General features: G+C 47.3%; 1 protein-coding gene across 4 annotated transcripts in view; it reads right to left on the reverse strand.

Annotated features, from left to right (window-relative positions):
* The window catches only part of MASP1 (MBL associated serine protease 1), a 115,236-nt gene extending 94,876 nt beyond the window's left edge, over window positions 1-20,360 (reverse strand). Inside the window, exons 1-2 of one of the 4 annotated variants that reach the window (XM_079977891.1) lie at window positions 19,881-20,360; window positions 8,991-9,216 (exon numbers count right to left, since the gene is read on the reverse strand). In XM_079977891.1, coding sequence (XP_079834017.1) covers window positions 8,991-9,216; window positions 19,881-19,885 — 231 coding nt within the window. In that variant the 5' untranslated portion in view covers window positions 19,886-20,360. The remainder of the gene's footprint in view (window positions 1-8,990; window positions 9,217-19,880) is intronic. The other 3 variants (XM_079977888.1, XM_079977889.1, XM_079977890.1) reach the window with 3 other exon arrangements.
* Between the last annotated feature and the right edge of the window lie 6,271 nt (window positions 20,361-26,631).

Raw genomic sequence — 26,631 nt, forward strand, 5'->3', positions numbered from 1 at the left:
CACGGAAACGCCGTTTACCTTCCCGCTGGAGTGGTACCTATTTATCTACTTGAACTTTGACGTGCTTTCGAACTGCTAGGTTGGCAGGAGCAGGGACCAAGCTCACCCCGTTGTGGGGATTCGAACCGCCGACCTTCTGATCGGCAAGCCCAAGAGGCTCAGTGGGTTAACCCACAGCGCCACCTGCGTCCCTTTTAAAAAGTGCCCAACAGACACAGAATTGCTCCAGAGGACACCAGCCTTCATTTAACAAATAAGTTTCTAGCTCTCATGAAAGGAAACCGTGTTGGATTTCTAGTGGTAATCCAGGGGGGAAAGAGGGTCCCTATAAAGATTGTAGACTTTCTTTGTGAGCAAAGCATGCAGATATATTTCCATTTGCAAGGCATAAAACGAAGCTGCTCTTTGGGGAGAGTTAGAGATCCCAGGCATATTTTTTCTTTATTGCATCATTTAAGTGCAGGGCTACAGATGGCCCAGGCCACACCCCACGGAACAGCCTGCTGGGCTGGCAGAATAGCTGTAAAATTAGAAAAACATGGAGGATTAACTATGGTGCTGTTGGGAATGAATACAAACAAAACCCCGATCTGTGAGGGCAGTTTCAAAACTTCATGGGTTTTGCAAAGAAATGTGCAGGAGGCGAGGCAGCAGTGGCGAACGCTCAGGCCCCCTGTGGCAGCTGCCGCAAAGCCTTGGCCAAAGACACCCTGATCCTGTGGCAATTGAGGAGCTGCCAGGAGTCACGGAAATAAGGGCTGGCTTAGCTCCTCCAGAGTCAAGCCTGTGCTCAGCTGCTTCCCTGGAACGCAGGGGGCCAGCTCAAGATGTTCTTTCCTCCTTGCACCAAAACGAACATCGCATCTCTGATTCATGTACCAAATATGAAACTCCTTGTTGCCGCTCCTTAAATCGGAGCCTGAGGAATGCTTTCCCTTTCCAGGGCCTTGTGCTAGTGGTGGGCGGGGCCAGAAGCAAAAGTAGGCGGAGCAACACTTTCCCCCTTCCCCTCAGACCTCCTCTTCAACAGAAGCCGAAAATCCTCAGCTGAGCACCTTCTCTCCATCCCATCAACATCAGAGGCATAGATGGTGGTCACACGACACAGGGACTTTTCTGTGGCTGCTCCCAGATTGTAGGATTCCCTTCCAAGGGAGGATAGCCTGGCTCCCTCCCTGTTATCCTTTCCTGTTCAGATGGGCTTTTGGAAGCTGAAGTGCAGACAATGTTAACCACCACCAGGCTGTTGTCAGGGCTAATCATATTTTAATTGCTGGTTCTAAATGTGTTCTGGTGTACAGTGGTACCTCGGGTTACAGACACTTCAGGTTAAAGACTCCGCTAACCCAGAAATAGTGCCTCAGGTTAAGAACTTTGCTTCAGGATGAGAACAGAAATCGGGCTCCGGCGGCGCGGCAGCAGCGGGAGCCCCCATTAGCTAAAGTGGTGCTTCAGGTAAAGAACAGTTTCAGGTTAAGAACGGGCTTCCGGAACAAATTAAGTACGTAACCAGAGGTACAACTGTATTTAATTATTGTTTCCAATGGGTTTGTTTTTATTACTTTGTATTTTATGAAGTTTTAAAATGTTGAATCCCAGCTTGGGAAGGAAGGCGGGATATAAAGACATTTAATACTTTTAAAAGGTAAAGGACCCCTGAGAGTTAAGTCCAGTCGCAGACGACTCTGGGGTTGCAGCACTCATCTCACTTTACAGGCTGAGGGAGCCAACGTTTTGTCCACAGACAGTTTTTCCGGGTCATGTGGCCAGCATGACTAAGCCGCTTCTGGCGCAACAGAACACCGAAACTAGAGCAGCGCACGGAAACTCTGTTTACCTTCCCACCAGAGCGGTACCTATTTATCTACTTGCACTTTGACGTGCTTTCGAACTGCTAGGTTGGCAGGAGCTGGGACCGAGCAATGGGAGCTCACCCCGTCGCGGGGATTCGAACCGCCAACCTTCGGATCGGCAAGCCCAAGAGGCTCAGTGGTTTAGACCACAGCGCCACCCACGTCCTTTAATACTTCTAATAAAATAATAAATGAGTATTTTGGCGTGGGTGCCATGATGGGCTCTTTAATAGATCCTGACATTAGCAGCTATCACTCTTGCCACCCGGCTCTTTCCAGCAGGGTTACTTTGAGAATCTGGCCACAGCTCCCTTGCCCCTACGACTCAGTTTCTACTGGCTTCTGAGCAAATGCAATTGCCAGGCCAAGATTAAACTTATAAGCGTGAAAAATTATCATTGATGCTTTGATCCTTGTTAAGATTTCTGAAAACAGCTTGGGCGAAGGGAGTGCAAGACGCTTTCACACCCATTTCTGGGTCTGGACCTTTTTAACAAGCTGGGATTCCTGCTGACTTGAAAAATGCAAAACAACTCTGCAATTCCTGCTGCATAACAGAAGCCCCACAATCCTACAGAGGCTGGGAGAAGTCTGCTAAGTGGGTGTTTGATGTTAAACTGGTTGTCAGCTCTGACTCACTTCTCTCCAAAAATAGCCTGCCCCCATCAGTTAACCCCTGGGGTGCTCTCAGTCCAGAAGTGGTTCCCCTCCCACCCCCAAAGTTTCTGCACCCAGCTAGGGAGGGAGGAGAATTTTTGGTTTTGTTTGCATTTTAATGAGAAACTACACAATTCTCCAACCGATTAATAATAATAATAATAATAATAATAATAATAATAATAATTTATTATTTTTACCCCGCCCATCTGGCTGGGTTTCCCCAGCCACTCTGGGCGGCTTCCACAGAAACAAAAAATACACTAAAATCACACATTAAAAACTTCCCTGAACAGGGCTGCCTTAAGATGTCTTCTGACATCTGACGGAAGGGCGTTCCACAGGGTGGGCGCCACCACCGAGAAGGCCCTATGCCTGGTTCCCTGTAGCTTTGCTTCTCGCAGTGAGGGAACCGCCAGAAGGCCCTTGGCGCTGGACCTCAGTGTCCGGGCAGAACAATGGAGGTGGAGACGCTCCTTCAGGTATACTGGGCCGAGGCCGTTTAGGGCTTTGAATGTCAGCACCAATACTTTGAATTGTGCTCGGAAACATACTGGGAGCCAATATGCACCAAAACACACAATCCTTAGAAATACACACTTCTCTGATGTACAAAAACATATGAACCAAAATGCACACCAAAGCATATACTAGGGGGAACTGGGCCTAGAAACGAATATTGCATCAAAATTACATACAAGAATGTCTTGTGTCAGGGGAAATGGCTTGCAAAATTGTGTTTAGCAGGAGAAATTTGTGTTAAAACAGCTGTGAATTTTCAAGAGAGTTAAAAAAGAAATTGCAGATGGTTGCAGAAATGTAGAGGAAATGAATAACGTAACTAATATTTGCAATAGATGGGAGAGTTTGGGCAGACATCGCTCCTTCTATCTTAGAAGCTCACTGCAACTGGACAATTTCCTTCTGGAAAATGATTAGTAAGACAACAGGCACCTTCCCTTCCTCTCACGTCCATTCAGCTAGGAATGGACCTCACACAGTTACGTGGTCCACCTAGGGAGACGACTGATGCAACCTCAGGCCATGTATTGTGACGGACCAGTTCGTGTCATTCAAACCTGCTCCTGGTGTGGCCTGCCTGACAGTCTTATGGTTTCTAGTTTGTATCCTGAGCATCCTTCAAACAGAGGAGAAGGTCAAGGGTGCTCCCTAAAGTCCTGCATCAAATTCCTTCTAGATTTTCTGTGTACAGTCATACCTCAGGTTACGAATGCTGCGGTTGCATGTTTTCGGGTTGTGGACTGCACTGAATCCGGAAGTACCAGAATGGGTTATTTCTGGGTTTTGGCGCTTGCGCATGTGCAAACGCACAGAATGACACCACCCGCATGCACAGAAGCGCCGAATCGCGTCACGCACATGCGCAGATGCGGCACTGCGGGTTGCGAACGTGCCTCCCACATGGATCACGTTTGCAACCTGAGGTATGACTGTTTACTTAGGGCCAGCCTCCCCGCAAAAAGCTCCACAACTCTGGAGGTGTGTTATACATGAGGGCATGTTATACACGGAAAAATACGGTATATATTTGATCCCCAATGGTCCTATTCCCTGGGTTCTATCCTGACAGTTGCCCATGCCTGTGTTTGCATGCATGTGTGATGAACAGAGCACATCGTGTACTACCCATAAAATACTTTGGTGTTTGAAAAAGCACTGTGTGTACTATTCTTTGCGAGTCACCATCGAAACAGCTGCATGGATTCCCCCTTCCTCAGACCACAAGCACTTGGCAAAAAAGAATTTTACATTTCCCCATCTGAAGGATGGCAGCAAGACTCTTTATGTCAGCCTGATAGCAGTTATTTAGCAACCGACGTGGGATCGGAGTTTCTCCAGAGAACCTCCCACCCAGAAAAGTTGGTCATACCCGTGATAGGTCAGAATCATACACAGTGATATCGGTGGAGATAACTCATCTCCCCAACCTGGGCAGGTTCCAACATTTTCTTCTTTACACCTCCTTCACATTAAAAAAACAAAAAAACAGCAGCAGCAATACCAAATGATCTATTTACTGTATTTTTTGCTCCATAAGACGCACCAGGGGACGCAGGTGGTGCTGTGGGTTAAACCACAGAGCCTAGGACTAGCCGATCAGAAGGTCGGCGGTTCGAATCCCCGCGACGGGGTGAGCTCCCATTGCTCGGTCCCTGCTCCTGCCAACCTAACAGTTCAAAAGCACGTCAAAGTGCAAGCAGATAAATAGGTACCGCTCTGGCGGGAAGGTAAACGGCGTTTCCATGCGCTGCTCTGGTTCGCCAGAAGCGGCTCAGTCATGCTGGCCACATGACCCGGAAGCTGTACGCCGGCTCCCTCGGCCAATAAAGCAAGATGAGTGCCCCAACTCCAGAGTCAGTCTCGACTAGACCTAATGGTCAGGGGTCCCTTTACCTTTACCTTTAAGACGCACCAGACCATAAGACGGCACCTAGTTTTTGGAGGAGGAAAACATGAAAAAAATATTCTGAATCCCAGAAGCCAGAACAGCAAGAGGGATTGCTGCGCAGCGATCCCTCTTGCTATTCTGGCTTCTGGGATAGCTGCGCAGCCTGCATTCTCTCCATAAGATGCACACACATTTCTCCTTACTTTTTAGGAGGGAAAAAGTGTGTCTTATAGAGTGAAAAATACGGTATATTCAAGCATATATATATATATATTTTACCAGAAGGCTCTGAACTTTGCATTTGGAGAAGATGCAGAGGAAGAAAAGGACAATAAGCAGGAAGGGCAAGCAGCTGTTAGCAAGGAGAAACGAAGCCAGAGAAAATCAAAGCAAGACAACCCCCCCCCCTCCGTTTTTAATTATTTTGGGAAGCAGAGCTTCAAGCAGGTGGAATTCAACAGACATCTGCAAGGCAGTAGTCGCCAACATCTCACACTCCTGACAATGTTTTTCAAACTTTTTAACACTTTGTAAACTCCTCCTCCTTTTTGATTTTCACCCAAGGAGCTCTAGAAACCTCCCAAGGGATCCCTGAAATTCAGGCCACAGAGTACATCACGAGTCCCAAACAGACGTCCTCCAGTCTAGTCTCTCCTGGTATGCCCCGCGGAGGACCTTAAGGTCCACAAATGACAACATTCTGGAGGTCCCAAGACACAAGGAGGTTAGGTTGGTCTCAACTAGGGCCAGGGCCTTTTCAGTACTGGCCCCGACTTGGTGGAACGCTCTGTCACAAGAGACCAGGGCCCTGTGGGACTTGACATCTTTCTGCAGGGCCTGCAAGTCAGAGCTGTTCCGCCTGGCCTTTGCTTTGACCCTTATGTTTCCCTCCCCTTACGGTTTTGACTTTTAAAATGAGGCTGCATTTTAAATTGCATTTTAACCTGTATTTTAATTTGTTTTTTCTTTTTCTTATTTTTTCTTATTATGTTTTTACTGAAATTTTATTGAGGCTCTGGCTGGGGAGGGTGGGGTATAAATTATTATTATTATTATTATTATTATTATTATTATTATTATCCAGCATCTTTTTTTTCACAGAGGCCAACCAGGTGCCTGTTATGGGAAACCAGTGAGCTGAACATGAGCACAACAGTCCTCTCCCCTTCTGTGGTTTCCAGCAACTCGTATTCAGAAGCACTGGTGGGAGCAGACATAGCCACAATAGCCCTTTCCTCCATGAATCTGTCTAATCCTCTTTTAAATACATCTATCACTGCCTCCTGCGGCAGGGAGTTCCACAGTTTAACCATGAACTGCACAAACGAGTCCTTTCTTTTATCTGCACTACTTATGGGCTTCTGGTTTGGGGACCTCTCCCCAGTTGCAAACAGGATACTGGGGCCAGAGGGATCCCCGGTCCCATCCAGTCGGGCTGCTCCTTATGTCCCCAGCATTACTTGACAGCCGCCACGGAACGGCGCGCTGAAATCCCAAACCGCTGCAAGCAATTATTATGTCTGACAGTGTTGCGCAAGGGAGTGAGCTGGCGTGAATGGAGATTCCAGAGATGTCTTTTATCCTGGGTGAGCCAGAACGATGACAGAATGTGTTTTAAATGGAATGAAGGAAAAACAAATGTCACATAAATAGGAACTGAAAGAGGATGTAGAGGGCAAAGGGTCCTTATCCCTAGCTTCAGACACACACTCGCTTTTTCTCTCTCTGTTGTGGGATGGTGGGCAGGGATGGCTCCAGGTTTGGGCAAGTCACCCTCCTGCCCCTTTTCCCAACTGAGTCTCCCTCGGAGATGGGGAACTGGTTCCTTATCAGGGACTAAGAGCCTCTTGGTGGTGCCTGACAGATGTTCAGGAATACTTTATATGTGTTGTTGTTGTTGTTAACTTTGTATGCCGCCCCATACCCGCAGGCCTCGGGATACAAATTACAACATAGAAAACACAAAATATATAATCAATATAAAAACAGAAACCATCCAATTGTCAGGAGCTCAGCCTACACTCGAGTAGGACCCTGGCAGAGACACCTGCCCAACTGGCATGTTCCCTCCCTCCTGGTTGATCGTTCATGAGCTTCAAAAGCTTTTTTCTGCCCGAACATCACAGTGGCCAATGCCAACCGACACCGGCACACTTAGGGATCTGCAGAGTTTGCGCATCATGTATAGCACACCTCAGCAACTCAGCATTTTGGCTAATCTACTTTATTTACATATAAACACACACGGAGCACTGCAACATGGCTCCCTCTCTCTCTCTAGCATCAGACAGCAAAGAGAGAAAGAACAAAGGACAATAGTCCCACTTGACGGAACACAGTAACCCAAACATCCTGTCTCTGTCACTTCCCACTCTGTGGAGTCAAAACATACACAGTCATGTGAAAGACAACAATCCCATGACTGCAATCATGGAGCAGGAATTCTAACACCAATAACCCCATCAAACACGTTTTAAAAGGGCCTTGGATGACAATCAACCAAAGGTCTGGTTGAAACCTGCAGAAAAAATCTGTCGGACCATAGACCATCCTCCCCATGCCAGATGTTTTGGAGCACAACTGCTTATGCCAATGGAAGTTGTAGTCCAACAACATCCAGAGGGCGCCATGTTGGGGAAGGCGGGAAGAGCCTGTCTGCTGGATCGGGCCAGTATCGTGTTCTCACAACCAGATGCCCCAATGGGAAGCCCAAGTGCAACAGCAGTGATCTCGCTACTTGTGAGTCTTGGCAGCTGGAATACAAACAGGGCTGAAGAAGATTTACACTGATACAGACTGTTAGGATATAGTTCCGTTCCACCTTAAATGGTCAGGCGTGATTGTTGTGTGTCACATGCCTGTTTACTTCATGCTCACTGGGAGTTTCCGTTTTGTATATAGTTTTTGTTCCGGCTGTTTTCCTGAACACGGATGCAAGCAGTCATGTTTTTTTCCTTTGTTCTGATCAACGTTGAATAAAGCTGTAAATGTGCTCTCCTGGCTGAATCTTCCATTGTGAAAACTCTGCAGAGAGGGTGTGCATGAGTCTCGGAATGTGTCTGAGGCTCGTGTCGCTAATTGACTGATGCTGTTCTACGGGAGACCGGGAGATCGTCCGGAGACGACGTGGAGGCTGCCTGATGCCTCTGTCTCCCTGGCAGTATCCCAACAACAGGTTATGGGCCCAGATTCAGGAGAGTAAGACCGCTGAAGACTGCGAGAGGTATGTGGGGAAAAGCAAGACTTTTCTGTGCCGCAGCAGAGACTTTGAAGTCCGGCAGACTAATTAGGCTGGCAGAGAAGAGCAATCAGGCCTCGTAATTTACAACCTACAAAAGATAAGGAGTCTTTGAAGGGAATAAGGCCCACGGCTGAAGTAAAGAGCTGAAATGGAGCTTTTACAAGCCTCAGAAGGGGTTCCGTGCCCAAAGCTAAATGGCCACAATTATCAGGTACTGTGAGGGCCAGTTACAGGTGCCTATTTTTTCAGTGTTTTGGAAAACGCAAACGTCAAGAGTTCAGAGGCAACATTGAAACATAGCAGAGGAAGAGGTGCAAAGAAATGAATGGGTGTGGCAAACAATATATCCTTTAACTCCGGAATAATCTGTGCATTATTTCCTAGTTCAATGGGAATTAAAGAGAATGGGTCAGCAGTGCAGAGTGAAATTTTGAAGCAAAAAAAAAAGGAATGGAATGTGAGGTTGGGTGAACCTACTCATCCCCAGCCAAGACCAACTGCTACTCAATCATTTAGTGTGACAGCAGCTACACTTTGGAACTCCCTGCCACTTGATATCAGAAAGGTGCCTTCGCTGTGCTCTTTTTGGCACATGCCTTACCCGGATTATTAGAATGTTGATGTGAGTTTTAATCTGGTTTTGGCCCGTTGTTATTTTAACTTTCCAAATACCTTAAATTATTGTTGTCAATGATTCTTACTTATTGTTTTAGCTTTCTTGCAAACCACTTGGAAGCTTCCTCCTCCTCCTCTTTTTTTTTCCTTTTGCAATTCAGTGGTGTAAATTTTTTATGAAATAAATGAATGAACAAGAGCCCCTGACACTCACCTTCACAAAGTCATATTCGCAAAGGTAGGACGATTCGAGATCAAAATGCATGAAATAGAGCTTGACCCGAAAGCCGTCCGGCACCGATATGTTCCAAGTCACTTCCGAATCACTGGGGTAGGAGTCTGGATAATTTGGGGACTGGATCTCCCCAAACATGTCGGTCAGTTCAATGGTGTCTGCTTTGACGAGGTGGAAGGCACAAAGGGACCAGACCAGGAAGTACCTGCAGGAGAGACACAGAGAGACCATGATGACTACCAATGGATTCAAATGACAGGAAAGGAGGTAATAATAATAATAATAATAATAATAATAATAATAATAATACCCCGCCCACTCGGGGCAGCTTTCAACAGAATATTAACATACAGTAATGCATCAAACATTAAAAGCTTCCCTAAACAGGGCTGTCTTCAGATGTCTTCTAAAAGTCTAGCAGTTGTTTTTCTCTTTGACATCTGGTGGGAGGGTGTTCCACAGGGCGGGTGCCACTATCGAGAAGGCCCTCTGTCTGGTTCCCTGTAATGTGGCTTCTCACAGTGAGGGAATCTCCAGAAGACCCTTGGAGCTAGACCTCAGTGTCCAGGCAAAATGATGGGGGTGGAGACTCTCCTTCAGGTATACCGGACTGAGGCCGTTTAGGGCTTTCAAGGTCAGCACCAACACTTTGAATTGTGCTCGGAAACGTACTGGAAGCCAATACAGGTCTCTCAGGACCGGTGTTATGTGGTCTTGGCGGCCACTCCCAGCCACCATTAAACATCAGGAACAACTCTCTGATGCTAACGGTTGTTTGACAGGGGAATGGCCTCCCTCAGAAGGTGCTGGGCTCCCCTTTATTTGAGTTTATAAGCAGAGGTTGGAGGGCCATTTGTTGGGGATGCTTTCGCTGTGATTCCTACATTTCAAGGGGTTGGACTAGAAGACCTTTGGAGTCCCAGCCAACTCTAGAAGTCTATGATTCTATGATTCCATAGGTAGCACCCTCCCAACCCCCACCCCAGTGCTGGATTTACGTAAGCTATAGCTTAGGGCCCCACTCGCTTGGCCCCCCCCCCAAAAAAAAATTAAAGGAAAAAGAACCGGATGTACATTTCCAAAATATAAGATAAAAAACAAATAAAATAAAACCTACATACAGCAACAGTGTTTTGTGTTGCGTAGGCTCCTTTTTTATTTTTTATTGATACAGCAAGAAGAAAAAAAGAGAAAACACAAATACCAAATTACACACAGGAATAACAATAGATACTGAATTTTCTTAACAAACAATAAGACATAAATTGGTCTTAACACTAAAGACCCAACCTCCCGTCTATTCCATATTTTGATTACATATTAGTTATTGCCAGTACACACTTTATCATTATTAAACTTTTTCTTAAGATATCTTAATTCTTATATCTGCCTTGCAACTGTTACTGAAGTTCCTCAAATGCTGCAACCGAATTTAAACTACTATATTTATATTTCAAATATTCTTTGAAAACCTCCCATTTTGAAACAAATTCCTGTTTTGATTTATTCTTTATTTTTTTCTGATAGACCATCTAATTCTGCATATTTTGTCAGCTTTTGGATCCAATCTTGTATAGAGGGAATTTCATTACTCTTCCATGGAAATGGAAATTGAAGAGTAGTGTTGTGTAGGCTCCTATGATGTAAGTTATGGCCCCCGCCTGGCCGCCTGCTCCCTCAAATATTCCAGGTTTGCTCCTTTCTATATATAGGGTGCCTACATTCTGCATGGACTGATTGCATAGCCACATGTGCAAATGGCTTGAGATACCTATGAGGTCCATCAATTACCATATAGCATCTATTCAACACAAAAAACCAGTGACAATTTGCTGTTGACAAAGGACAGCTGGACATATAAAGGGCCCTATTACCTTCAGTAGCTTAGGGCCTCAACAAACCTAAATCTGCCCCTGCCCCACCCCCCACATTGATACCTACCTACACCGAGAGAAAGTTTGACCTTAGATCCCAGGAAAGCCCAACGTGGGTGCTTCTGGAGAACAATAATGTCTCCTTTAGTGGTCTACATGCATCTTCTGGAAATTTGGTAGCCAAGCTGAAATTTGTGGCTGCCAGCAGCCTCCCTCCCCCACCAGCAGTTTCTCACAAAAAGAGAGAGGAGATTAGTGTCTGTACGTTTTGCCTCATATCTCAGTTTCTTCAAAAGCTAGAAATTTACTCTTTTTAAATCTGGCAATCTGGAGGTTGAGATTCATCTCCCCCTGTGTGGATGCCTATGCTCTGAAAGCTTGTTCGGGCTGAAAACAGAAATTGATCAACTGATAAGTAACACAAACAGGGGGGACTTGGGCAGGCCCACCCATGACGCAAGGTGAGACAACTGCCTCAGGTGGCAGGATCCACAGGGGCAGCTGACCCCAATGTTAATCTTCGTTCCCCTCCTTCTTCCTGATGTAGATCTTCACTATGCTATCAATATGTGGATGATACCCAGCTCTACCTCTCAAATCAGAACCAGTGAAGGTGGTGAAGGTCCTGTGTGAGTGTCTGGAGGCGGTTGGAGGATGGATGGCGGCTAACAGATTGAGGTTGAATCCTGACAAGACAGAAGTATTGTTTTTGGGGAACAGGAAGCGGGTGGGTGTGGACTCCCTGGTCCTGAATGGGGTAACTGTGCCCCTGAAGGACCAGGTGCGCAGCCTGCGAGTCATTCTGGACTCACAGCTGTCCATGGAGGCGCAGGTCAATTCTGTGTCCAGGGCAGCTGTTTACCAGCTCCATCTGGTACGCAGGATGAGACCCTCCCTGCCCGCTGTCTGTCTGGCCAGAGTGGTGCATGCTCTGGTTATCTCCCGCTTGGACTACTGCAATGTGCTCTACGTGGGGCTACCTTTGAAGGTGACCCGGAAACTACAAGTAATCCAGAATGCGGCAGCTAGACTGGTGACTGGGAGCGGCCGCCAAGACCATATAACACCGGTCTTGAAAGACCTACATTGGCTCCCAGTACGTTTCCGAGCACAATTCAAAGTGTTGGTGCTGACCTTTAAAGCCGTAAATGGCCTCGGCCCAGTAGACCTGAAGGAGCATCTGCACCCCCATCGTTCTGCCTGGACACTGAGGTCCAGCTCTGAGGGCCTTCTGGCGGTTCCCTCCCTGCGAGAAGCCAAGTTACAGGGAACCAGGCAGAGGGCCTTCTTGGTAGTGGCGCCCGCCCTGTGGAACGCATTCCCACCAGATGTCAAAGGGAAAAACAACTACCAGACTTTTAGAAGACATCTGAAGGCAGCCCTGTTTAGTGAAGCTTTTAGTGTTTGATACATTACTGTATTTTAATATTTTGTTGGAAGCCGCTCAGAGTGGCTGGGGAGGCCCGGCCAGATGGGCGGGGTATAAATAAATTATTATTATTATTATTATTATTATTATTATTATTATTATTATTATTATTCAGATATAAGATATAAAATTTATTGTCATTGTCCGTATATACACAGTATACACAACAACGAAAATCAAACACCCAAGACCGGATTCACATACACATTTGCACGTATCTCCAACACTCTCATCCTATTCAGACATAATCTATTAAAACATACATAATCCAGAATATAACACAACCTATTAGAAGCATAGCATAACCTAAAACCTATCTCATTCCTTACTACTCACTGCTTGCTATTTCTTACAACTGGCCCTGAGATCATTGTTTAGTGCAATCAGAGCTCTTGGATAGAAACTATTCAGAAGGCGTGTGGTTCGTGTTTTCACTCGCCTCTTCTTCCCTGTTGGGGAGGGGGCACCATTTTGTGGTTCGCCTCAGGTGCCAAAAGGTCTTGGGCCGGCCCTGGTCTTGGGTACTTGCAGGAGGGATTTGTGACGCTAGGAAAACAACTGGATCGCTGAGGGTTTGGGAGCCACGAGGCAGTGACATGCTGATGATCCAAGGAATTCATTGCAGGGTTCTGGGGTTTGATGCTCTGAACTGGTATATATAGTGTGCATGTGAAGAGATTTTAATTGGCTGATCTGGCACCCAGTTCAAAACAAGGACAGTTAACGAGGCTGAGCGGGAGCATGGGGCCTCTCTTCCTCCAGATGAGTTGAGGTTTCTAGCAAGTAGGCTTCTGAGAGTCACCATCTGACCACAGAAGCTGCAAGCCAAAGGAAAAATCTGCTCAGAATATATGGACAGGGACGTCCTCTAATGCCTCTCTCTCTCTCTCTCTGCTCCCTCCCTCCCTATCTCAAAGGCTACAACATGATGGAAAAGCCTTCTGAAGACAAAATTGGACCATCACTGCAACCCTGTATGCAAGAAGCTGGCATGAAGCAAGCTGGCGTAAGTTAACTTACACCAGATCCAAACCCCAACCAGGAAGGAGCACAGCTATGGCCAGCTGAACTGGCCCAAGCCTGTCAGAACAAGAGGCGCCATGACAGATATTTATAAAAATGATGCACAGCATGGAGAAAGTAGAGGGAGAGAAATGTTTTATAATAATAATAATAATTTATTATTTATACCCTGCCCATCTGGCTGAGTTTCCCCAGCCACTCTGGGCAGCTCCCAATCAACTGTTAAAAACAGTACAGCGTTAAATATTAAAAACTTCTCTGAACAGGGCTGCCTTCAGATGTCTTTTAAAGATAGGATAGCTGCTTATTTCCTTGACATCTGAAGGAAGGGTGTTCCACACGGCGGGTGCCACCACCGAGAAGGCCCTCTGTCTGGCTCCCTGTAGCCTCACTTCTCGCAATGAGGGAACCGCCAGAAGGCCCTCGGCACTGGATCTCAGTGTCCGGGCAGAACGATGGGGGTGGAGATGCTCCTTCAGGTATACAGGACCGAGGCTGTTAAGGGCTTTCAAGGTCAGCACCAACACTTTGAATTGTGCTCGGAAACATACTGGGAGCCAATGCAAATCTCTCAGAACTGGTGTTATGTGGTCCTGGCAGCCACTCCCAGTCACCAGTCTAGCTGCCGCATTCTGGATTTCTTGCAGTTTCAGGGCCACCTTCAAAGGTAGCACCACATAGAGAGCATTGCAGTAGTCCAAGTGGGAGATAACCAGAGCATGCACCACTCTGGCAAGACAGTCCGCGGGCAGCCTGTGTACCAGCCTGTGTACCAGATGGAGCTGGTAGACAGCCGCCCTGGACACAGAGTTAACCTGCGCCTCCATGGACAGCTGTGAGTCCAAAATTATTCCCAGGCTGCGCACCTGGTCCTTCAGGGGCACGGTTACCCCATTCAGGACCAGGGAATCCCCCACACCCACCCGCTCCCTGTCCCCCCAAAACAGTACTTCTGTCGTGTCAGGATTCAACCTCAATCTGTTTTCTTCCCTTTCCCCTAATGCTACAACTCATGGCCAGCCAGTGAAACGGAAAGCTGGAAGGGTCAAGTCAGAGAAAAGAACGTATTCACGCCGTGCGGTTAAACTACGGAACTCCCTGCCACAGGAGGCAGTGATGGCCACCAACTCGGATGGCTTTAAAAGGGGATTAGAGAAATTCATGGAGGAGGAGAGGGCTATGGATGGCTAGGAGCAACGATGACTATGCTCTTCACCCACAACTGGAGGCAGTGATGCTTCTGTATCCCAGTTGCTGGAAACCACAGAATGGGAGAGTTGCTCTTATGCTCGGATTCTGCTTGTAGGCTTCTCGGAATAGGCATCCGGCTGGCCCCTGTGAAAACAGGATGCTGGACTAGATGGGCCACTGGCCTGATCCAGCGGGCTCTCTTTATTTTCAGAGGGATAACAAACTCTTTAAAATAAAGGTTGACTTAGACTACTGTTTTTACAGTGGCGCTGTGGTCTAAACCACAGAGCCTAGGGCTTGCCAATCAGAAGGTCGGTGGTTCAAATCCCTGTGACGGGGTGAGCTCCCGTTGCTCGGTCCCTGCTCCTCCTAATCTAGCAGTTCGAAAGCAGGTCAAAGTGCAAGTAGATAAATAGGTACCACTCCGGGAAGGTAAATGGCGTTTCCGTGCGCTGCTCTGCCAGAAGTGGCTTAGTCATGCTGGCCACATGACCCAGAAAAACTGTGTGCGGACAAACGCCAGATCCTTTGGCCTGTAAAGCAAGATGAGCGCCGCAATCCCAGAGTCGTTCGCGACTGGACTTAACTGTCAGGGGTCCCTTTACCTTTACCCTTTATTGTATTTACCATGTCACGTGACTGAGCTGAATAGAGTTAGGATCCAGATTAAGTCTCCCCTGCCTAGTTCCACCCCACTCCCAGAATACAGTGGTACTTCGGGTTACAGACACTTCAGGTTACAGACGCTTCAGGTTACAGACTCTGCTAACCCAGAAAGAGTACCTTGGGTTAAGAACTTTGCTTCAGGATGAGAACAGAAATTGTGCAGCAGCGGGAGGCCCCATTAGCTAAAGTGGTGCTTCAGGTTAAGAACAGTTTCAGGTTAAGAACGGACCTCCGGAACAAATTAAGTTCTTAACCCGAGGTACCACTGTACTGCCTTTTGGGGATTTACGCTTGGCGTCAGCTCAGACGGGATGGGCAAATTATGCCAGCATACAGTGGTACCTCAGGTTCCAGACGCTTCAGGTTACAGACTCCGCTAACCCAGAAATATTACCTTGGGTTGAGAACTTTGCTTCAGGATGAGAACAGAAATCACACAGCAGCGGCAGGCCCCATTAGCTAAAGTGGTGCTTCAGGTTAAGAACAGACCTCCAGAATGAATTAAGCACTTAACCCGAGGTACCACTGTATCTTCAGTTTAGCTGGAGTTGGGGAATGAACACTGGTTGAGCTGGGAGCCCAGTGGCAAGAATTGCTCCCTTGCCCTATTCTCCCTATGAATAATATTTCTAATACATATGTTTAACACGTATCCATATATGCCTTTTAAGTGGATTTATATATATATATATATATCCCAGCCAGCATCTGTAGCAGATTTGAAACCATTTCTATATGTTTTTATTGTTGATGCTTTTATGGATGCTTTCATGACGTTTTTATTCTTAATTGCTTCGGGATGTTCCACAGGATACGATTCATAGATGAAGCGAAATAAATATTACATAGGACTTTTTGGCACATTATAAAGTAAACTGTTGACTGTGTGGATAATATTTCTAGTATACTTATAAAAGTTTGTGGTGGGGAGGTTTGTATGATTTGCCTGCCACTGAAAAGGCAGTAATGTAGAGAAGCATCTCTGGGGGCAGATTTTTATATCTATTATATTTCTACGTCACTTTTAATGCCCAGGAATCCTGATGCGGCTTTTGAACAATAAGTAAGAATAACACGATGGAACGTAATAGAGCATCACAAATATAGCATGAACCGTATGGAACAATTAACATAATCACTAGTGGCGTAGCGTGGGGGGGTGCAGGGGGGGCCAGCCGCACCGGGCGCAACATCTGGGGTTAGGGCAAATCCACGGGTTAGGGGGCGCAAATCCATGGGTTAGGGGACGCAAATCCACGGGTTAGGGGGCGCAAATTACTTGCCTTGCCCCGGGTGCTGACAACCCACGCTACGCCACTGATAATCACCAGTGAAACAATTACAATCTATAAGGCACTGTTAACAAGTCCTGTATACCCAAAGGAGCGTCTCCACCCCCATGGTTTTGCCCGGACATGGAGGTCCAGCTCTGAGAGCCTTCTGGCGGTTCCCTCATTGCGAGAAGTGAGGTTACAGGGAACCAGACAGAGGGCCTTCTCTGTAGTGGCGCCCGCCCTGTGGAACGCCCACCCTTCAGATGTGAAGGAAATAAGCAGCTAATTTATTTTTAAAAGACAACTGAAGGCAGCCCTGTTTAGGGAAGTTTTTAATATTTAATGCTGTATTGTTTTTAACACTCGATTGGGAGCCGCCCAGAGGGGCTTGGGAAACTCAGCCAGATGGGTGAGGTATAAATAATAAATTATTATTATTATTATTATTATTATTATTATTATTATTATTACAAAGCAACAATGGAAAAATAAGTGGAATATCACAATGAAAGCAAAAGTCATATTATATAATTGGCAAAACAATACAGCATTTATAATCTGTAAAATAGTAACTGCATTAACAAAACAGCAACCAGAAAACAACTTAGTGCTGCTATGTTCATACACAAACTCTCCGATGACCTTTCTGCCACTGGATCCTGATTGCCGACAGAACTTCAATGACGGCACAAATGTCGCCACCGTAGCTCCCTCTCATCCCTACAAATGTGTAAATTGGCAGGGGCTTTCTCTCTCTCCACCCCCCTCCCCCAGCTCTTACCTACCTCATCTGAGATGGTGAGGCCAGCTTGATAAGGACCTCTGGACGGGAATAATAGGACCATAGAATTGTGGACTTGAGGTAAAAAAGGTAAAGGACCCCGGACAGTTAAGTCCAGTCAAAGGCGACTATGGGGTTGTGGTGCTCATCTCGCTTTCAGGCCGAGGGAGCCGGCATTTGTCCACAGACAGCTTTCTGGGTCATGTGGCCAGCAGGACTAAACCACTTCTAGGTGCAACAGAACACCGTGACGGAAACCAGAGTGCATGGAAACAGCATTTACCTTCCCATTGCAGCAGTACCTATTTACAGTGGGTTAGCGCTGTCTGTAACCTGAAGCATATGTAACCCGAGGTACCGCTGTATATACTTGCACTTTGACGTGCTTTCGAACTGCTAGGTTGGCAGGAGCTGGGACAGAGCAATGGGAGCTCACTCCGGTGCGGGGATTCAAAGCGCCGACCTTCTGATCAGCAAGCCCAAGAGGCTCAGTGGTTTAGACCACAGCGCCACCTGCGTCCCTTATGTGGAGTTGAATGTGGGAATTTCAGCTAAAGGGTACCTGACAGATGGCCAGCCAACCTCAATTTTAAAAACCTCAAAGGAAGGAGAGTCCTGATCAGGCACGGGTAGGCCGTTTGCTGGCTCAACATCTCCAGTTGCGAAAAGAATGTTTCCCAAAGAAGAATCACAGTGGTACCTCGGGTTACATATGCTTCGGGTTACAGACGCTTCAGGTTACAGACTCTGCTAACCCAGAAATAATACCTCGGGTTAAGAACTTTGCTTCAGGATGAGAACAGAAATCATGCTCTGGCGGTGTGACAGCAGCGGGAGGCCCCATTAACTAAAGTGGTGCTTCAGGTTAAGAACAGTTTCAGGTTAAGAATGGACCTCTGGAACGAATTAAGTACTTAACCCAAGGTACCACTGTATGTGAAACCTTGAATCTTGTAACCCTCCCTTGAAGAAGTCTGACAAACTTTGCTGCTCTCTTGATATTGGGTGGCAGTCAGGTAAGTTTACTCAAAGTAGACCCTCAAAATGAACATGACAAGCATGGGATTTTTGTTAGGGGACAGGCCTTTTTTGGGGGGGGGGAAGGCAGAACCTCAGTTAGCCATGTATTTTTATTGATTTTGGATTATGACAATGCTGTACACACATTATACTTTCAGAGCACATTCATTCCATCAAAGCAGTCTGGGCCGCTGTCAGAGTTATACTTCCAAGCAGCAACCCCTTCAGAAACTACAGTGCCCACGGTTCTTTGAGGGGAGAAATTGTCCTTTAAATTTACTGTGTGTACACAGTCTCCGTTAGATCCATTAATTTTAATATGTTTACTCTGAGTGGAACTTAGTTGAACCCTTAGGCTTGAGCGTGCGCTCTCTGTTTTGTTAACCCCAAGAGAAGCAGAGGGTTTTGTGTTAAGATGTGGGGCGAAGCTTGAGCGTGCCTTAAACAGGAGGTTAGGAACAGGGAGCCTTCCTTCTCCCCCCTTCCCTCCCTCCCTCCCTCCCCCTCTTCTTTTTTAAAAAAGGGGGGGGGTGTTTCATTCCTGCCAAGATTGGCCTTTTCTATTTCAAAAGCTTCGCTCCAGTTTAAATCCAGCTGCCCTTTCAGGGGGGAATGGGTGCATTCTAGTGCCAGGAAACTCAAGGGAACCTCAAATCAGATCAGGGGCAGGTATCAACTTTTTTCTGGCTTGTTTTCTCCCTGGCTTCTGTTTGGGACAGCGAGAGATCCAAACCTAAGAGGACCTTCCAGACAGAAGGCTGCTCCGGCAAGCAAGAGACTGTTTTGTTCCAGTTCAAGTTCCACATCTTAAACCAGGAATGCTTTGAAAAATGTGACGATGAGCCCCACATGGTTCAGAAAGCACGAGGCACAGTTCAGTTTAAAACCCCACAAACACATACATCCACGCCAAGAACAACACCCCCATGTGTGGCGTTTCCAGTGGAACCACATAGAATCCTAGAATGGGACCCAGAGTGTCAATCTAGTCCAATCCCTGCCCGGTGTCGCTTGTGAAAGCTGGCACCCGTCTGTCTCCAGATAAAGCGCCTCAAGAAATATTAGGAGCCAACGAGTGCCAGAGTCCTTCCCTAGAAACAGGAATCTTCTCTCTGCCCCTGCTTGCAAGAGTGCAATAGAAGAAATGGTGGTGGTGGATAACCATGGTCGGTGCCGGATGTGGGGGGCAAGCACCCCCAAACAAGGAGCTCGCCCCCATTTGCCTCTCCCCCAAATTTCTGGACTCCTGCTATTAATAGATACTGTTCTCTTTCTCTCAGGGGCCTAAACACGCGGGACACAGCTCGCCCGCCTGGAAATATACTTCGCCCCTTCTGTGCCACCCCCCCCCCGATTATTTTTCCTCTGGTGCCCTACTGCCCTTGCCAGCCCTCCATGACACCCCTTTCCCCTCGGGTTGGGCCGTAGCTCAGGGACGGAGGAGCGCACAGAAGGTCTTGGAGTTCAGTCCCCAATGACATCTCCAGCTCTGAAATCCTGGACAGCCGCTGCCAGTCCGTGCCGACGCTACGGAGCTAGGCGGAGGCAATGATCTGACTCAGGAAGAAAAACAGCTTTGGATGTCCCCGTCCCCCCCCGACAGCAACTCACCTCATTTTTCCTGCGAGCTCCGCTGGCCCTGATTACTTTTGATCCCTTTGGAGAGGCGTTTTGGTTTGTTGGCACCGTGCGGTGTCGTGTGTGTTTTGCGCGCTGTCCCCAAACCTTCAGCTGCCGGGCTTATCTTCGCTCAGAGATTTGTGTGTGAAAGACACAGCGAGGGAGAGAATGCCTCTCTCTCTCCGAGGTCCTTTGGCATTCTCCATGCTGGTCACGCCTTCCCCTCTCTGCAAAAGTCTCTCTCTCTCTCTCCCCCTCGCTCTCCAGACGCACACAGACCTGCCAGGGCCAGATCTATCTCCCTTCGCCCAGCCTCTAATGAGGATGTCTCAATCGCCCGCCGCCGCCGCCGCCGCGCAGAAGCGCAACTTCGGCATCCGTCTTTCTCAAAGCAACGCAGCCAGAAATCCGTTCCCCGCTGCTTTCCTTCTTTTCTCCCCAGATGGCTCTGGAGAGGAAAAAAACATACACACAACAGTTGCTTCTCAACAGGGCAGGAGAAGCTCTCGCAAAAAGAGACAGAGCCCAGTAGAAACCTGCTCAGGATTTCTGTTCGTTCGTTTTTAAATCATTTTATTCAAGTTTTATTACTGTATTACAATTCCCATAAGAATTATAGTATTAATGGAAAATAAGGGTAAAAATAAGTTAAGATATTTATATGACAGAAAATAGAGAAAGATGGAAAGGAATTGCTGAAACAATTAATAGAAGTGGAATACAAAAAGGGAGGTGAGAGGAAGTCGATGAAACAAGGGTATGAAAGATAGACTACTGAAATGGTACAATGTATGTTTTTAAATTGTTTTTGTTTTGTTTTGTTTAGGTTAATGTTGTGTTTTGTATTGTTTATATTATATATTGTATTGTATTGTATTGTTTTTTCCTTTTTTGTTGTTTTTTTCCTTTTTTTCCTTTTTTCCTTTTTCCTTTTTGTAAGTTCTAAAAGTAATAAATATTTTTTTTTTAAAAAAATACAATTCCCCACCCCCCAAAAAACTATCCTTTCTCAAACGTCCCCGTTTCTCGAGAAGAAAAAGAAAGCAAATGAAATAGATGGTGCTGGAAAATTGGAGGAAGGGATAATATAGCATTTTTTAAAAAAATACTGCCCTGACATCATTCACATTGTCATTCCAGAAAAGTAAAAGTAAGGCCCACCTCAAGAAATCTGTTTTCTTGGTTATTATGGATAGCATTTTTCTTATATGCAAGTGTTATCATGAAATAGTTTGGATTCAAATTACGAGAAAGGAGATTCCGACCAAACATCAGGAAGAACTTTCTGACTTCGCTGGAAGGTGGTGGAGTCTCATTCACTGGAGATTTTTAGGCAGAGGTTTGATGGCCATTTGTCAGGGATTCTTCAGCTGCGATTCCTGCATTCCAGGGGGTTGGACTAGATGACCCTAGGGGTCCCTACCAACTCCACAATTCAGAAGAGAATTTGAAGGATGGCAAACTAGCAGTCCAGGGTCCAAATCTCCCCCCCTCCCAGGGGCCCACCCCATTTTTAATTACAACATAATTCAAAAGTTTTCATTGAATTTAAATTATTTTAAAAGTTTCATGGAGGAGAGGGCTATCAATGGCCAGTGGCCAGGGTGGTTCTGCTCTGTCTCTACAGCTGGAAGCAGCGATTCTTCTGAAAACCAGTTTCTGGAAACCACAGAAAGGGAGAATTGCTCTTATGCTCTGATCCTGCCTGCAGGTTTTCCAAAAGAGGCACCTGGTTGTCCACTGCCAGAACAGGATGCTGGACTAGATGGGCCAGTGGTCAGATCCAGCACGCTCTTCTTATGTTTTCTGAAGGCTGGAAGCAGGGGCGGATTTTGATAATCTTTCATAATATGGTGCCTGTGCAAGCCCAAAATTTGGTGCCCCAAATGAAGAAGAAGAAGAGTTTGGATTTGATATCTCGCCTTTCACTCCCCTTCAGGAGTCTCAAAGCGGCTCACAATCTCCTTTCCCTTCCTCCCCCACAACAAACACTCTGTGAGGTGAGTGGGGCTGAGAGACTTCAGAGACGTGTGACTGGCCCAAGGTCACCCAGCAGCTGCATGTGGAGGAGCGGAGACGCGAACCCAGTTCCCCAGATTACGAGACTACCGCTCTTAACCACTACACCACACTGGCTCTTCTCAGCTATGGATCTTCTCCATTTTGTCCCACCTTAGCTCAGCACCCTGTGTCAGGGAATTCTGCACTGCCCTAAATCCAGTGCTGCTGTAAACTGTACCCCTGTCAGAATATCACAAGGACTCACTTCTGAATGCTGATGCCACCTGCAGGCTGCTGATAGAGGCAGAAAGAGAAAGGCGTTGAATTGTGGATTGCTTTGCAGGTGCCCCCAGAAGGGTGCAGGATTATGATTATCTTTTTGCAACAACAATGTTGTTGGCATCAGAATACCAGCCCATAATCTTCCCCTCCCCCTTTAATCTGGATTTAGAATTTCGGTGTTTTATTTTTTTAAACACACAAACACATGTTATAATCATTTTTACATCTGAAATTGCGCAATGGTTTTCATTGCTGGTTTTTTTAAAATTGTGGAAACACTTAATCAATAGGGAGTCACCCCTCCCTGCCAAATATGGCTGGCAATAAACAGAACTGAAATAAAAAATATATAAAGTGCCCCTGTGTGGTTCAAAAAACGGGCAGGAATGCAGCCTGTGTGAGTTGCAGGGGGGCAGGCGATTGGAGACAGTTCTGGGTGGTGTCTCTCCTGGCAAAGCCATTCTTTAGAGTCTTTAGAAGACGAAGAAAATTAATAGCTGTTTATGCACTCCGCATTGTCCTCCTGAGTCAGCCTGGAAGAAAGAGAGGGGGTGTTGGCACAACTCCCTCCAAACAACATGTTTGCTGTGCTTCCCTTGGACACCAAATCTTTCCTAGAATGGGTTTGCTTCAACTGAAAAGCACCTAGTTAAACACCCGCCCTCAAACTGAAAAGAACTTCTGTGAAATGCCTCTGGTCCATTTTCAAATGAACAATGTTCCACCTCCGCAGTTGGAGACGGCATGTCCCAGAATGCCACTAGCTTGGAGTAGGTGGCACTGCGGTCTAAACCGTGGAGTCTCTTTGTGCTTGCCGATCAGAAGGTCGGCGGTTCCAATCCCCGCGATGCAGTGAGCTCCCATTGCTCTGTCCCAGCTCCTGCCAACCTAGCAGTTCAAAAGCACACCAGGGTAAGTAGACAGATAGGTACCACTGCGGCGGGAAGGTAAATGGCATTTCCATATGCTCTGGTTTCCATCATGGTGTTTTGTTGCACCAGAAGCGGTTTAGTCATGCTGGCCACATAACAACAACAATTTATTATTTATACCCCGCCCATCTGGCTGGGTTTCCCCAGCCACTCTGGGCAGCTTCCAACAAAATATTAAAAATACAATAAAACATGAAACATGAAAAACCTTCAGGTATCTTCTAAAAGTCAGATAGTTGTTTATTTCCTTGACATCTGATGGGAGGGTGCTCCACAGGGTGGGTGCCACTACCAAGAAGGCCCTCTCCCTGGTTCCCTGTAACTTCGCTTCTCGCAGGGAGGGAACCACCAGAAGGCCCTAGGGACTGGACCTCAGTGTCCGGGCTGAACGATGGGGGTGGAGACGCCCCTGGCGGAGGAAGAGGAGTGGGGGGGGAGCCTGTGCTGGGCGCCACGCCCCTGCAAGTGGCGCGACATGCCCCAGTGCGCGTGCCATGCCCCCGGGACGTGTGCCAGCCCTGCCCCCACCTGCTCTCCGCTCCCCTGTGCCAGAGCATGAAGCTCTGCCACTGGGAGACGCTCCTTCAGGTATACTCTGCTGAGGCCATTTAGGGCTTCAAAGGTCAGCACCAACACTTTGAGGGACGCGGGTGGCGCTGTGGGTAAAACCTCAGTGCCTAGGACTTGCTGATCGTAAGGTCGGCGGTTCGAATCCCCGTGGCGGGGTGAGCTCCCATCATTCGGTCCCTGTTCCTGCCAACCTAGCAGTTCGAAAGCACCCTTAAGTGCAAGTAGATAAATAGGTACCGCTTTATAGCGGGAAGGTAAATGGCGTTTCCGTGTGCGGCGCTGGTGCTGGCTCGCCAGTTGCAGCTTCGTCACGCTGGCCATGTGACCCGGAAGTGTCTTCGGACGGCGCCGGCTCCCGGCCTCTTGAGCGAGATGAGCGCGCAACCCCAGAGTCGGTCATGACTGTCCCGTACGGGCAGGGGTACCTTTACCTTTACCAACACTTTGAATTGTGCTCGGAAACGTACATGACCTGGAAAGTTGTCTGTGGACAAATGCCGGCTCCCTCGGCCTGAATCAAGATGAGCACCACATCCCATAGGTGCCTTTGAAAGGACTGAACCGTCCCGGGGTCCTTTACCCTTACCTTTTACCTGCTTCGGGGCTTCGTGTTAGGGCCTGACCACTGTGAGAACAGGATGCTAGAGTACATGGGTCACTGGCCTGATCCAACAGGCTCTGCTTATGTGATCAGAGAGTGAACAAGCTGTGGGCTAGTTGAATGGAAGAAGCATCTTGTGGGCAGGATATTTCCCTCCGGGGGGTCACATGTGGGCTGGGAGGTCTGCTGTGGTCTGTTTGCCTCCACTTAGGCTCTGTTTAGGTATTTGTAAATAAAGCAAATATTACAAAAAAATACCCTGAGATTCTTTAGTGCTCTGTCTGATCCAAAGGAAACTGGATCTGGGTCAGGCTGCCCCTGAAGTCTTGAGCCACTCAAAGAAGTGGGGAATGGGGCACAGGAACATTTTGCTCAAAATGAATCATGTAAGCTGCAGGAATTTGGCTGTATTCCATCTTTCCTTCAAGGGCAATGCCATAAACATTCATTAAGCAGCAGTTTATCTTGCGGAAATTAAGCATATTTTCTCCTAAGGCTGCTTCCAAACTAGCCATTTTCTCCACGCTGCGATGCCGTAAAATGTTCATCCCTGCATTCCTATAATTTCCCCCATTTAGTTCCCCTCCTCCACTCAAGCACTGCTTCAAGCAGCGCAGAGTTAAGTTATGGAACTCGTTTCCAAAGGAGGCAGTGATTGCCACCGACTTAGATGGCCTTAGAGGAGGATTAGACATATTCTGTGCTATTTCTCTAGGAAAAGGAGGTGCTGGAGCTGACCATGGACACCCTCCCTCATTCTCTTAGAATGACAATGGCACCCACCTGAGAGGTACCAGAACTGAGTTCCAGTGAGTTCCCACTGGAAAAAAACAAAACCCTGGACATATTTATGGAGGAGTGTGGGATGTAAACTACTAGAGCAGTCAAGTACAACATTACCTGTTTTGTTAGAGTGGACATGCAAAGGATGTTGGTCAAGCCAGTGGACCTTAGCATCCTTCCTTTGCATGTGACCAGTAAATCTGCTCCACTTCCCAGTGGGGAGGAGTTGTGGTGGACCGCATGGACACCCACTCCCCGCCAGGGGCGGGGGACTTTGTCCCCCGTTGCCTGGGGGATCCCGGCCACCTCAGAGCCCGGCCAGCCAATACGCTGGCCGGGTGTGTGTGGCCGGGGCTGTTTAAACTGAGGAGCGAGCCAGAGGACTTCCTCTTTGGCTCACTTCTTCAATCACCTGCCCTCCCTCTGTATTTTGCAGGTTAGGCACTGGCCTTGCTATGGACCTTGGTTGGTCGCCTTGGTTGTCCAAGGGGCCTGGTAGGAATTTTTCCACTTGGCAAATTGGCACTGGCCACTTGGTTTTCGCCTACCTTGTAGCAATTGTCACAACTTTGTTAGGGTTGCGGTTAGGCATTATTTGACCTTGTGTGGGGGAGGTGAGGTGTGGCCATCACCTGCCCCTCCATGCTTAAGGATATTCTGTTAAAGGGGTGTTGATCTAGTCTGAAGACCGGCTGGGGGGCAAAGGCCTTGACACGACCCCGACGGGAACACCAGGGGGAGCTTGAGTTGGTTCGTGTCGACAGGACTCCCCCTTCCGGTGGCTTACCCTTGCCGGACTTCCTGCACAATGGGCAGGAGTCAGATATAGTCAGGTCCAATCAATGCCAAAGCCAATACCGCTTAGGGTCTTAAGAGACTCACACGAGTCTGCAACCAGCTTCTTGCTGCGTACAGTGGGAATGCACTCAGCTATATAAAGAAACTGGCTAGCGCGAGTTAGGATATACGATATACGGTATATATACGATATACGATATCTTTATTGTCATTGTCCCATACAGAACAATGAAACTGAAAATCTACATAAAACATTCAAAAGCCCCTAAAAACTCTGAAACCCCATTTTAAAATACAATATACTATAGGAAGGATAGTATTAATCAATAATAATAATAATAATTTATTTATACCGGCCCATCTGGTTGGGTTACCCCAGCCACTCTGGGCAGCTTCCAACAAAATATTAAATATACAATAAAACATGAAACATTAAAAGCTTCCCTAAACAGGGCTGCCTTCAGATGTCTTCTAAAAGTCTGGTAGCTGTTTTTCTCTTTGACATCTGGTGGGAGGGCTGCCTTCAGGTATCTTCTAAAAGTCAGATAGTTGTTTATTTCCTTGACATCTGATGGGAGGGCATTCCACAGGTTGGGTGCCACTACTGAAAAGGCCCTCTGCCTGGTTCCCTGTAACTTGGCTTCTCGCACAGAGGGAACCACCAGAAGGCCCTTGGAGCTGGACCTCAGTGTCCAGGCAGAACGATGGGGGTGGAGACGCTCCTTCAGGTCTACTGGACCGAGGCCATTTAGGGCTTGAAAGGTCAACACCAACA

This window comes from Podarcis cretensis (assembly GCF_951804945.1).
Source record: "Podarcis cretensis genome assembly, chromosome: 5".
Lineage (NCBI taxonomy): Eukaryota > Metazoa > Chordata > Lepidosauria > Squamata > Lacertidae > Podarcis > Podarcis cretensis.